Below are 13,822 nucleotides of genomic sequence, written 5' to 3'. Positions count from 1 at the left end.
ATGGAGGAACTTATTAGAATTGGAATAATCTCAAATCTCTAGAAAATTGGTCGGTGAAGAGCCACGTGGCACATATATAACTTTTTAAATTTTATTAAAAGTCAATGCAACCTAACAAACTATTTAATACACTACAATTGTTGATAAACATCAAGACCAAGCATATGTTAAGCATATTCCCTTGAGAATCAATCTGGGCTCTCAATTAAAAAAATAAAAATAAAAATTAACAAATCCTCATCCACAAGAAACCTTCGGCAATAAATACATGTCAACTCTGCAAAAACCTATCAACCGAAATCTAACCAGCCCTCGTTACAAACTAAAAAATGAGCTTCTTAAACAAAAAAATAACTACTTTATTACTCTCGGCACCTGCACTCTAGACCGGCAATGACAATTTTTTGTTCTCAACGCGAGACAGACCTGGCGGTAGCGCTGTTTTTCTTAATTGAATATAGAAATAAATATAACATTGAAGCAAATTGAATATATCAAGGTTTGCAAGGTAATCTGCTTATATTCTAGAAAGAATAATGAGATTCTGATCTGGAAGACAGACAGGTGGATTCATTCCCAACATAACTAGAAGTCATGCAAAACAGATTGCAGAAATTACAGTATCTAGTCAAACAAGAACCAACTGAAATTTAAACAGTTACAACCTGGCACCAGCATATCCACTACCCAGGAAATTGTCATTGAAAAAGGTAAAAATTAGCAGAAGAATCGAAGATCACAATTGTCATCTCTTTTATCAAAAATTTGACGAGTATCTCCCTCAACGAAAGTATTCCACTCAGATGGGGATGAAAACAAAAACCCCATATATTCCGTTCAAAAGTTTGTTGCTTTCAGCCTTTGTCCCAATGGCTCCTCAGACACCTTGTATAACTTGGATGCATGGACCTTCAAAGGTGGATCTTCTTATGGAATATCAATACTAAAGCGATTGCAAAGGCTTTATTTCCATCAATTTTGTTGAGAACCCTGAAAAGACAGTAAAGTGCCTTGATTTTTTTCTTTTTTCTTTTTTCCCAAAGGCAAAAATCAATTTAAGATTTTCAGGTCGAATACAAAACCTTCTGATAATACTTTGCAACTGCCATAACCACTGCCCTATACCATGCTGCTGCTGCCTTTGCACCAGGGTCTGGGACAGATGCAAGAATATCACCAGGAACATATGATGAACGGCCAACCTAGAAGAGACACCATTATCTCAAATCATAGCAAATTGCACATATTTAACTCCCGGTGAGAATTTATGAAGAGTTGGCAATTCCGTGGTTCGAATCATTGAAATATTTAATGTTTAACAACATACGAAACATAAGGAGCCACAATAATTTGCATGACAGAATCATAGGATGCATATTAAAGAGAATTCCAAGTTCCATTAAATCGCCACTACACAAAACGATGCCTAGAGCTTCCAATAAATTATGCACATGCTATCATCATCATATGATAACCATATAAACATATCTTGAAAATATTCCCATTTTATAGCATGAACTCTTTCATCGAATAATAATTTTATAACAGAATTCTGACCAGTTAACTAACCAGCACATGGAATATAGTTTAGCTGGGTTGTATGAATATTAACCTTTTTCTAACGTTTTACACCAACCTTTACGGAGTGGAGAATACGTGTTGCAAATGTGGGGTGATATGCACTCACTTCATATTTTCTCTTCTGTTCTCTTTTTCCTGGGGAAAGGGATGGCACATCCCCAGAACCTAAGGGACAATTTGGCAGCCATAAGGGATGGCTTCCTGTGCAATTGACACAAATGCATGAGACAGAATATGCTCATCCAGCGAAAGAACAATCCAAAACTAGTGCATCAAGTAACGACATAATCCTTGTAGCATGATTTCTCTAAAGAAACAACAACGAATTTACAAGAGCCACAGAAAGCGCAGAGCCTGTCTGATATATTAGCATAAAGGTTGGAATCGAACCGTAGACACAAGCAAACAAGAGGTGGTCCTAACAATCTCTAGCAAGCAATAATGGAAGTGCTGTCAAGTCTGGAAGGATGGAAGCCGTGCTCCTAAAACCTGCAAGAAGAATCTTATTTGTAAACTAATGGTCTCCAACTCCCTTCTATAAAGTATGAGGAAAGAGATTCTCAAGGAAGCATTTTAGAGGTGTGAGATAAGGAAGGGATCAAACTCCAAGTCAACCCCTTGCATTGGGCACTAAGTCCTCTAAACCTTACCATGCACTCCACTAATAAACATAGCCATAAGCCATGCATTCATGTATACATAACTCAATCTCTCTTAGCGTAAAATTAGACTAAGACATGCGAACTCATGCATGTAAATCCAAAGAATGCAAACTACACCAATTTGTTATCACATAAATCTACATCAAAACGAAACAATAGATTTTATTGATAACTATAGGTAATCTAGCCCGTCACCACTAGATGCTTCTCCATTTGGAATGGTGCTTTTCAGCCATAGGGAATGTCCCTACGGAATTGTGTTGTACCTTTTGCATAAAACTTTGCTTATAAATTTAAAAGAAATAAGCACTCTAAACTTCCCTCAAGTGCCCAAAAGGCCCTTGAGAACATGATAAAATTCATAATTTAAAAAGATAAAAGCAGGATTAGATTCTTCAAATTCAGTTTTCAGCAACAAATGGAAATGAATAGATAAGAACATGCACTTTTAGAGAAAGAACGATTCAAAACAAATGCATGAAAGAGAGAATATGCACCTCGAGAAGAACAATTCAAAACCAGTGCATAAACTAACACCACAATCCATACCACACAATCGCTCTGAGGAAACAACCACGAAATTCAAAGAGCTAGAAAATGCATAGAACTTGTCTGATATATTAGCATATAGGTAGAAATCAACCATAGGTACAGACAAACAAGGGGGTAGCCCTGTCAATCTTTCGTAAGCAGTAATGGAAATGCCATCAAGTCCAAAAGGATCGAAGAAAAATTGTAAAAGTGCCCCTAAACCTGCAAAAAGAATCCAATTTGTAAAATAATGGTCTCTGACACTCTTTTATAAAAGCATGGGAGAAGAGGTTCCCAATGCATGTGCTCTAGTGGTGTGAGATAAGGGCTTGCTCAAACTCCAAGTTAATCCCTTGTATGGTGTACTAAAATTCCTCTCTGAACCATGCACTCCACTAATAAATTCAGCCATAAGTGATGCTTTCATGCATGCACAACTCGATCTCTCTCAGTGCCAAATTAGATTAAGGCATGAGAACTCATGCATGCAAATACAAGCTATGCAAACTTTATCCATGCAAGAAAATATCCATTTTATAATTTCCAATAGCTAAGGGGTTAATGCAATACAGAGTTTAGTGGACAAGTCTTGGAGTTAACTTGACCTTACCTAGAATAACAACTCACATGCATGCACATGACAAACCAATGAACTCAAACCTCTAAATAGAGAAAAGATAGCTCAGGAAAGAAAATTGTTGCACCTGGATTATGTCATAAATATATCATAAATCAATAATCATGAATGCTGTTGTATATCTATATTTAGCTACCATTTGTCCAAATGCAAGGTGATTGCCACCTATTGATGATCCCCCTAAAATCTAACAACACATCCTCCATCCAAATTGAAACCCATCAACAAATCTAACATCACACACAAAAACCATGGCATTTACCCTCCACCTGCTACAAACACACATATCAAAAGTAGTCGTTCCATCTCCTACAAAATAGGATTCTCAAAAATTCAGATGACCAATAGCAACACTTACTATAAATAGCATATCTAAAAATAGACACTACTAAAAATAGCAATTAGTCCCATGTCACTGAAAATAGTCTCACTAGATTCATCTTTATGCAAAGAACTCAAATATGGACTTTGATTCAACAAGAAAGCCCTATATTTGTACCCACTAAAAATAATAATGTCATGCATGTTGTCTGAACAAAACTCATCAAAATTGTGAGCTCACAAAAACCAAGAATGTGTACATAACTTTTGTTAGAAACACCAAGAGGGGCAGTGAATTAGTATTTCATGCACAATAAAGTTTTACTCAGTTTATACCTTTCATTTTCAAATTCATCTAATCCATTATTTCATTACCATCATAATGTGTTGAAGAACGTGTAACTAGGTTCGGTCTTCATAAATATGAAATGTACTTTTGATTCTTGTATTTTGTAAAGGAAAGAAAAATGATTATTATTGTTATTATTATTATTATTATTAAGCGTGGGTTTCTTGCCCAAGAAATTTGTTTTATAGGTCAAGCACTAATTGAAAGTGCTTCTAGGATTGTCCTAGGTCAAGAAGTCAAATAGGGACATTGTCATAATATGAAGACCCCATCAGGCATCTTGTAAATTGTAAAAAAATTATTTTTGTATTTTACTAAGCCTTCCAAGACCAAGTCGGACTGCCAACCTGTCAAGTCAGCCAAGAAACTAGAATCCGTACCCTTGGAAGACCTATACATAGGAGACAATTCGACCTCATTTGGGCACATTCATTCCTCTCTCTCTCATGCAAAGGAAGAAGCAGAAAAGGGCAACGAAGAAGGCGAAAGAAGAAGTGTTTTGGGTTCCTCTCTCTCTCTTTCTCTGTACACATGCGAAGAAGAGGGTTGAAATTCTGCAACTTTTCGCTAGGGTTTCTGCTGTTTGGCTAGGGTTTTGTTGTTTGGGTTCAATCTAATGAAGAAGGGTTGAAGGAAGGGCCAACAAAGTCCCCTTCTAGATTCAGAAGACAAATTAGGTCAAGCGAGGCAGTTGGGAGAAAAGAAGAATCAATTATAGTGCACACGTGCGAAGTAGCAGTTGTTGTCAAGGGGCTGAAGTTACAGATCTGCAGTTAAGGCCGAACATGTGTGGTTGGAGGTCGAAGAAGTGTTCCCGGAAGAGATTCTGCTGGGTTTGGAAAGAAGTAAAGCAAGCACATTATTGAGAAGTTGATCTTGGTCTTAGAAGGGCTTCAGTGTTGGTCAAAGGTATTGGTATTCGTCAATAGAGAATCTATAAGAAGAGATTGAAGGGTTTTTCTCTCAAGAGGAGAGGTTTTGCCCTGGCTTGGAGCCTACATCTTGTGTACTTGTATCTTGTTGATCTTGTTTTTAGTAGCTGTTTGATGATTGAAGAACACACTATAATAATAAGAAGAATAAGATAATCCTAATAAGTAAAAAGACATCACAAGCAATTATCATAGTTAAAAGAATCATTAATGTTATCTTGCTCTAGATTCTTCAACATGGTATCAAAGCTATGGTTTGCACGAGGCATGCAGAAGGTCAACTCTATTATGAAAAGAATTGAAAAGACGTCTTCATCATTAGCAAGTCTCATCAAGCAAAGTTTCAAGAAAGTATGGAATAGTCTCTTCTCTTCCAAAGATCTCAAATCTTCAAAGAATGAAGGATTGTTCTCAACCCTCACCGGAACATTTCAATATGAAAATATATGGGTGATAGATAGTGGAGCTTTAAGACACATGACTGGATATCACAAGCAACTCAAAACTCTATCCAAAGGGAAGTCCTCATACTCTGTGGAGCTTGGTGACAACAAGAGCTATCCGGTAGAAGGCATTGGATCTACATCAATTGAGATGGAAGGAAGAGGTAACATTCATGTCAACAACATTCTATATCTTCCAGGTTTGTGCAAAAATCTTATTTCTATTTCATCATTAGAAGAAAAAGGAGATAGAGTTGCTTTTATAGATGGTAAAGTAGTGGTTTGGGCTAAGGATTCAAGAATTGAAAAAGGTAGAACCATTGGAGTTCAAGAAAGAAGACTCTACAGACTCTCATATCCTCTAAGTCAAGCACTTGTCCACATTGAGATAAGTTTGTGTGAACTTTGGCATAGAAGATTGGGCCATCTTCATTACAAGATCTTGCCAACTCTGAACTCCATTGTAAATGGGATACCAAATCTCAAAGAAGACCATGAAGGAGTCTGTGAAGGCTGTGCTCTGGGAAAAAATGCAAAGAAACAATTTACACATAGTACATCTAGAGCTCAAGAGATTCTAAATCTCATCCACTCTGATGTATGTGGTCCCATGTCTAAATCAATTGGAGTTCATCTATATTATGTTACTTTCATCGATGACCATTCAAGGAAAACTTGGGTTTATCTACTTAAACCCAAGGACAAAGAATTGATAAAATTTCAAGAATTCAAGGCAGAGGTAGAAAATCTTACAAAAAGAAAGATAAAGATTCTAAGATGAGATATTGGAGGCAAGTATACTTCCAAAGAACTCATTGCTTTTTATAAGGAGGCTGGGATTAAGAGGGAGCTTATAGTTCCATACAATCTCGAGCAGAATGGAGTAGCTGAACAAAAGAATAGAGCTATAGAAGAAAGTGTCAAGGCTATGCTCCATGATCAAGATCTACCGAAATTTCTATGGGGAGAAGCAACGAAGACTGCAGTATACATCCAAAATAGAAGTCCTCACAGGTCACTTGGCAATATAACTCCAGAAGAAGTCTTCACTAGGAAGAAACCAAATATTGATCATCTCTGGATATTTGGGTGTCCTGTATATATTCACATTCCCAAGGACAAAAGAAAGAAGCTAGATCTCGCAAGCAAGAAAGGAATATTCGTTGGATATAGAAACTCTTCCAAGGCTTACAGGATCTACATAAAGGAAGGACATCAAATAGAAGTAAGCCTTCAAGAAATCCAAAGATCTCCCATCCGATTCTGATGAGGAGGATCTTCCTATGTTTGAGGAAGAAGAAGTCTCTCATCATGAAGAAGAAGGTCCCAATGAACCAATCTCTCTCCCTGAAAGAAGAAAGAGACCTAACTGGTTAACTTCTACACTTCAAGAAGCAGAAGGTCACACCACAAGAGGAAGATTCAAGGAGAGCAAGAAACCGAAAAGATACTCAGGATATGCAGCATACATGTCGAAGCTCATTGAAGATGAACCTTCCACTTTCGAAGAAGCAGCCAAACACCAAGAATGGAAGAATGCAATGAATGAGGAATACCAATCTATTATGAAGAATGGAGTCTGGGAAATTGTCCCAAGACCGGAAAACAAATCAGTGGTAACCTCTAAGTGGCTATATAAGATCAAGCATGTTGCAGATGGAAGCATAGATAAATTCAAGGCTAGATTCGTGGCTCGAGGCTTCTCTCAGGAAGAAGGCATTGACTATGAAGAGACCTTTGCTCCCACAGCAAGGTATACCACGATCCAATCTCTGATATCTCTGGCAGCATCAATGGGATGGAAGGTACATCAAATGGATGTCAAAACAACATTCTTGAATGGTACCATAGATGAAGAAGTCTACATAGAACAATCATTGGGATTAGAAGTAAAGGATAGATAAACTCATGTTTGCAAATTGAAGAAGGCACTGTATGACTTCAAGCAAGCTCCTAGGGCATGGTATGATAGAATGGATGCATACTTGCAAAGGTTGGGTTTCAGGAAAAGCACGACAGATCCCAATCTCTACATCAAAGTAGAGAATGATGAACCTGTCATCATTCTTCTATATGTAGATGATCTTCTAATAACTGGTGATGAAGAAAGAATTCAAGAATGTAAGAAATTGCTAGGAGCTGAATTTGATATGAAGGATCTAGGACTTATGCATTATTATCTGGGACTGGAAGTCTGGTAGGAACCAAATGAAATCTACCTGGGACAAGGAAAGTATGTGATCGAGCTATTGAAAAGGTTTGATATGATGGAATGCAAACCCATGACAACTCTGATGATCACAAACTTGAAAATGTTGCGGAATTCTGAATCCAGTCCAATAGATCCTATTATATACAGACAACTAATTGGCTCCCTGATGTATCTGGTGAATACTCGACCAGACATATGTTTTGCAATAAATGTTCTCAGTCAATTTCAAATGGAGCCTAGACATGATCATTGGATAGCTGCCAAGCATATATTGAGATATCTTCAAGGAACCATCCACTACTGCCTAAAGTATGAAAAAGGAAAAGATGTTCATCTAGAAGGATTTACTGATTTTGATTGCAGAGGCAGCGAGATGGATGGAAGAAGCACTACAGGAGATGTTTTAGCTTGGGATCCTCCATGGTCTCTTGGATGAGCAGAAAGCAAGAGACAATGGCTTTGAGTAGTGTTGAGGCCGAGTACATTGTAGCTTGTGAAGTGAGCAAGGAAGCGGTCTAGTTAAGGAAGATGTTATCTGATTTGTTTGCAAGACCGTTGGACCCTACCATAATACATTGTGATAATACCAATTGTATAAGATTGTCCGAGGACCCGGTATTTCATGGAAAGGTGAAGCACATAAACAACAAGTACCACTACATTCAAAAGTTGGTACAAGATGGTGTGCTAAAGTTGGAGTATATCCCCACTGATGATCAAACTGTTGATATTTTGACAAAATCTCTTCCCAATAAGAAGCTTGTGTATTTTAGAAACAAGCTTGGATTGGTTGACATATCTTCCCTAATTGAGAGGGAGAGATAGACACATCATTCTTGTCTTCATTTTGGAAGAAAGAATGGAGGATTGAGTAATCATCTGACATCCAATACTCTTTCAGGATGTGGTAGGGCATCCAAGGTAAGAGTCAACAAGAGGACCGATATTCTTTGAGGGCTGGGGACCCAAGATAAGAATAGTCCTAGTAGGTCATACTCCATGAACACCCGGGTGGGTATGTACCTTGATAGACAATGATGAAGGTGTCTATAATCATTGGTCTTGCCAACATTGTGCTCTGATCTATTGAGAGATAGAGTTGTTAGTCAAGGCCTTGCTAGGTGACAATGTTGGTTATAATGATGCTATACAAATGGATTACTAGTCCAACTCTTCTTATGAGATCTCTTAAGTATTGAGAATAGCCATGTACCATTTATGAATACCTCCCTAGTTAAGAGGGAGTGTTGAAGAAATTGTAACTAGGTTCGGTATTCATAAATATGAAATGCACTTTTGATTCTTGTATTTTGTAAAGAAAAAAAAAATGATTATTATTAAGCTTTGTTTTCTTGCCCAAGAAATTTGTTTTATAGGTCAAGCACTAATTGAAAGTGCTTCTAGGATTGTCCTAGGTCAAGAAGTCAAATAGGGACATTGTCATAATATGAAGACCCCATCGAGCATCTTGTAAATTGTAAAAAGAATTATTTTTGTATTTTACTGAGCCTTCCAAGACCAAGTCGGTCTGCCAGCCTGTCAAGTCAGCCTAAAAGCTGGAATTCGTACCCCTGAAAGACCTATATATAGGAGACATTTTGACCTCATTTGGAGACATTCATTCTTCTCCCTCTCATGCGAAGGAAGAAGCAGAAAAGGGTAGCGAAGAAGGCAGAAGAAGAAGAAGAAGTGTTTTGGGTTCCTCTCTCTCTCTTTCTCTCCACATGTGCAAAGAAGAGGGTTGAAATTCTGCAACTTTTCGCTAGGGTTTCTGCTGTTTGGCTAGGGTTTCCTTGTGAGGGTTCAATCTGATGAAGAAGAGCTAAAGGAAGGGCCAACAAAGTCCCCATCTAGATCCAGAAGATAAATTAGGTCCAGCGAGGCAGCTGGAGCAAAGAAGAAGTAGTTCTAGTCCACACGTTCGAAGGAGTAGCTACTGTCGGGGGGCGACGAAGTTGCAAATCTGCAATTAAGGCTGAAAATTTGTGATGGGAGGTCGAAGAAGTGTTGCTAGAAGAGATTCTACTGGGTTTGGAAAGCAGTGAAGCAAGCACATTATTGAGAAGTTGATATTCGTCTTGGAAGGGCTTCAGTGTTGGTCAAAGGTCTTAGTATTCGTCAATAAAGAATCTATAAGAAGAGATTGAAGTGTTTTCCTCTCAAGAGGATAGGTTTTTCCCTGGCTTCGAGCCTACATCTTCTGTACTTGTATCTTGTTGATCTTCTTGTTTTTGATAGTTATTTGATGATTGAAGAACACACTATAACAATAATAAGAAGAAGATAATCCTAATAAGTAAAAAGACATCACAAGCAATTATCATAGTTAGAAGAATCATTAATGTTATCTTGCTCTAGATTCTTCAACATAATGTCTTATAGATTTGAGAATATTTAGTAAATTATCAGCAACATTATACATAAGAACATGTAAACCATAGAATGCAATACATCATCAACACATAGGAACACCAGATTTTTAGGTGGAAACCCAATTTGGGAGAAAAACACCGTTGTTGTCGTCTTTGTCTTCTTTCTTATTATGAAGAAAATCTTTTACATCTTGCTAGCGCAGACTCTTACCAGTACGCAAAGTCCTACCTGCTAGAGGCTACCACCTCCTTTTTTCTCCAACTCCGACTGGAAGGAAGCCACTACTCCCTGATCAAGTTTACCGACTCCTACTAGAAGGAAGCTACCACTCCCTCACTGAAGGATCCAACCCTCAGTACCTATGTGGACCACAGCGTTGAGGAATGTAACTAGTATCAGTCTTCATAATTGTATTTGTCAAAAGAAAGAAAAAAAAATATTGTAAGAGAAATTTGACTTATTAAAGCATGGGTTTCATGCTTGGGTCATTGGTCAATAGGTCAAAGCCTCCATTGTGGGCTTCTAGGTTTATGTCTTGAGTCATTTTCATTATTATTATATTCTAGACCCTTCTTGGGATCTTTGTGGCTAGAAATAGAAAATATTTTTTATGAAAAATCTCCTCCACCAAGTCAACTTCCTAATCCTTCAAGTTGGCCTCAAGTGGAGCTTCAAACAACTATTAATAGCTTATCATTCGACCTGTTGAGGAGCATATATATAGATAAGATTCCATCTATAGAAAAGAAGGGGTAATAAAGTACAAAATATAAGAAGAATCTATCCTATGCCAACAAGAAAAAGAAGCCAAGAAAAATTCTGAAATTAATAATTCTTAGCCACACATGCAAGTCTTTCTAATGGGTTACTAGGTCGAAAAAGTGCAGGAGACCAAAAGTTGTAGAAGCAGGTAGAGAGGGGTCGAAACCCTAGTTTGCATGATGATACTTGATAGTTTGAATTAGTAATGGGAGGCCGACTTGGTGGAGTAAAGGAGGTCACTTGTCTTGGTCCTGGGTTCTGGCTGTCTCAATTTGATTTGAATCTACTAGTGGAAGAGTCTAACTAGGTTTTCCCCTCCATAGGGGTTTTTCCCTCGCTAAGTGCCTACATCTTGTGTTCTCTTGTTGTCTTTAAAGTTTTGGCAATTTTCTAGATGATGGAAAAGCAATAACAAAGAAGAATAAGTAATAACTAATCACAAGAAATTGTCAAATAAAAGAGAAATCGAATCAATAAGAAACCCTAATGATGCCCTAATGGATTTCTCAACATGGTATTAGAGCTAAGGACAGTAGCAGGATGGCAGCCTGAAGATCATAGATATGTGAAGAGAGAAGGATCATTTGCATTAGTCCCTAAGGTCGATCTATCTAAGAGAATTGTCAAGCATGAAAACTAAATTATGGACAACTCTATAAATAAATCATCTCTGCAATTTGGTTGTAGACCTAGGCCTATAGTCCGAAGTTCTCAGAGGAAGCTGAGTAGCATCATTTGAAGATTTAAAGGTCTAGAAATTAATCCTTTATATGATCGAGTTCCTTATAACTATAAGCAACGTTGTGTGATCAAGTATGGAAGTCTGAAATCTCTATTAAAATCTGAACACTGTGTTATCTCAAAAATCTGAAAAAAAATTCAGGGGCTTGTACATTTTTTTTGGGTGATCAATTCAAGGAAAAGAATGTCTCATTGGGGACTAGAAGAAGCCTTCTTTTAAGCCATCATAAAGATCTCTTGTTGATTAGTAAGGATCATTTTGTTTAGGATCCGTATAAGCCTAGCTATAAGGTCAAATTTAATCTGAAATAGAAGTAGAGACTCTTGTGGTAAAAGGTCACAGATCTGAACATATATAGATAAAAAGCCGAGTCATCACAGTCTCATAATAACCGACCCATAGAATCAAAGGGAATATCAACGTTTGCTTATTCTAGTAATCAAAGGAGTCTTGTAGCAGCTTTTCATCAACTATTGAGAAGAAGGTGTCTATATCAGTGTGAGGAGAAATCTTTTGGAAGCCTGTAGCAACTTCTCCATTACACAAGTTATGTCAAACCTAGTTTAAGAATCAAAGAAGGCTACAAGAAACATGAAAGAAGGTTCTTTGTGAAGAAGTAAAGAAATTGTTCATCTTCAGTTTGTGGAAGAAACCCTAAAGTCCTCATCCAATACAAGTACTAACATTACTCTTTATGTTATCTAACAATCTATCTTTAGTTTGCAAGAAAAAGGGAAACAAGCTCAATGGACTATCAAGCATGAAAGACAAAGGTATGTAAGTTTTGAAGTATGTATAGCATGATTATTTGTCTAAGTTTTAGGGTTTAGTTGTTTCTAGGGTTTGCAAAGTTTTCTTTGAAAATAGAACATATGAAACCCTTATACTTTTGTTCCTAACTCATAATATCTAGGGCTTGCAGGTATATGACAATTCTTTATGAAAATAAATGATGTTTAGATTTTGAGTTAATGCCCTAGAGTTGATTAAGGGTTCGTACTCAAAATATCTTGGAATTCATTCAACATTATGTTTTTGTACTTGTATATTTTGGTTGTGCTTACCAATAAATATTGGAGGTGTGGTAACTTGATAAATCGATTTGGATCCTTGGGCACAAGCTAAGTCATAAGGATATGAAACATGAAGATGATGTCATAATTCAAAGGGAGCTCTTCAATAAAGGAAACCCTAGAAGGTTTGTAAAAGGAGCAACTTCAGCTATGTTTAAGACCACAAGATTTGTAGCTAGTTTTTTTCATTAAAAGAGTACGATCATTTTGAAATTTGCTTCGCATTACTCTCTTATGCCTAGGGTCTTGAATCATAAAGATTCTTGTTAGAATGATTAATCATTATATTGGATCTACCCTTGTTATACTATCTCTTGCCATTCGTTCATTTTTGTGAAACCCTAACCTTTAGGGTTCACTGTAAAATCCTAGCCTTTTGATGCTTAGGGTATGTTAATAATGAAACCCTAATCCACTTAGGGTTTGTTGATAAAATTTAGATCTCATGATAAAATCCTAATGTTTAGGGTTTTGGTATTGTCATAACCCTAGTCTTTTAGGGTTTGTTATTGATGTTTAGAATATATAATGAAACCTTAGATTCTTAGGGTTTTGTAAATTCGGGTTTATGAACAAAACTCTTGTAATAGTTAAATATAAGGTTCTAGGAATGAAACCCTAGGTGGATGAGCTTCCACATAATTGAAACCCTAGTTTGGTCAAAATTGTTGGATTTTGATGTTTGTATCTAGGGTTTGGATAAAATCTTAGTAAGATATTGATACAAGGAAATAATAATGAAACCCTAGATATTAAATGATAGAAAGATAACTTAACTATTATTCATATTCTAGTTTGATGAAATTAAGGGTTTGTAACAAAATCCTACTAGTATTTTCTAAAGCATAATGTTAGATGTAAAATGCTATGATTGGATTGCTAATATCCAAATATTTAAGTTGCAATAATGGAATCTAGGGTTTGTGACTCTTGTTGATTGTGAACATAACTAGGTTTAGGTTTTACATGTTCAAAGATTAAATTTCTTGTTCAAAATATTAAATGCTCCCATTATACCTTGCTAACCTTATTTTGATATAGTTGACTTCATGCTTTTGTATATTTGTACTTGTTGTTGAAGATTTGTAGGTACATAATCTTCAAGATGTTGAAGATGTTCATAATTGAAGATGACTTGATAATAATGATGAGCATGATGGATAAACGCGACTGTAAGAATGAAGATGACATATAAGATTAATAG

The 13,822-nt window shown here is 36.7% G+C and overlaps 1 protein-coding gene across 3 annotated transcripts in view; it reads right to left on the bottom strand.

The window, feature by feature from the left end:
- Positions 1–550: 550 nt before the first annotated feature.
- LOC149181007 (putative 3,4-dihydroxy-2-butanone kinase) overlaps positions 551–13,822 on the bottom strand; it is a 335,118-nt gene continuing 321,846 nt past the window's right edge. For 2 of the 3 annotated variants that reach the window (XM_089416404.1, XM_089416406.1), the window contains 2 exons: positions 1,083–1,202; positions 551–990 (listed from right to left, as the gene is read on the bottom strand). In XM_089416404.1, coding sequence (XP_089272530.1) covers positions 973–990; positions 1,083–1,202 — 138 coding nt within the window. In that variant the 3' untranslated portion in view covers positions 551–972. Of the gene's footprint in view, positions 991–1,082; positions 1,203–3,452; positions 3,681–13,822 lie in introns of those variants that run through there. The other variant, XM_089416405.1, reaches the window with a different exon arrangement.

This window comes from Pinus tabuliformis, chromosome 3_2 (assembly GCF_031772625.1).
Source record: "Pinus tabuliformis cultivar Carrire ecotype Pingquan chromosome 3_2, CPIR1, whole genome shotgun sequence".
In the NCBI taxonomy this organism is placed as follows: Eukaryota; Viridiplantae; Streptophyta; class Pinopsida; order Pinales; family Pinaceae; genus Pinus; species Pinus tabuliformis.
Note: the sequence above shows the minus strand (reverse complement) of the source record. Positions and strands in the feature narration are given on the sequence as shown.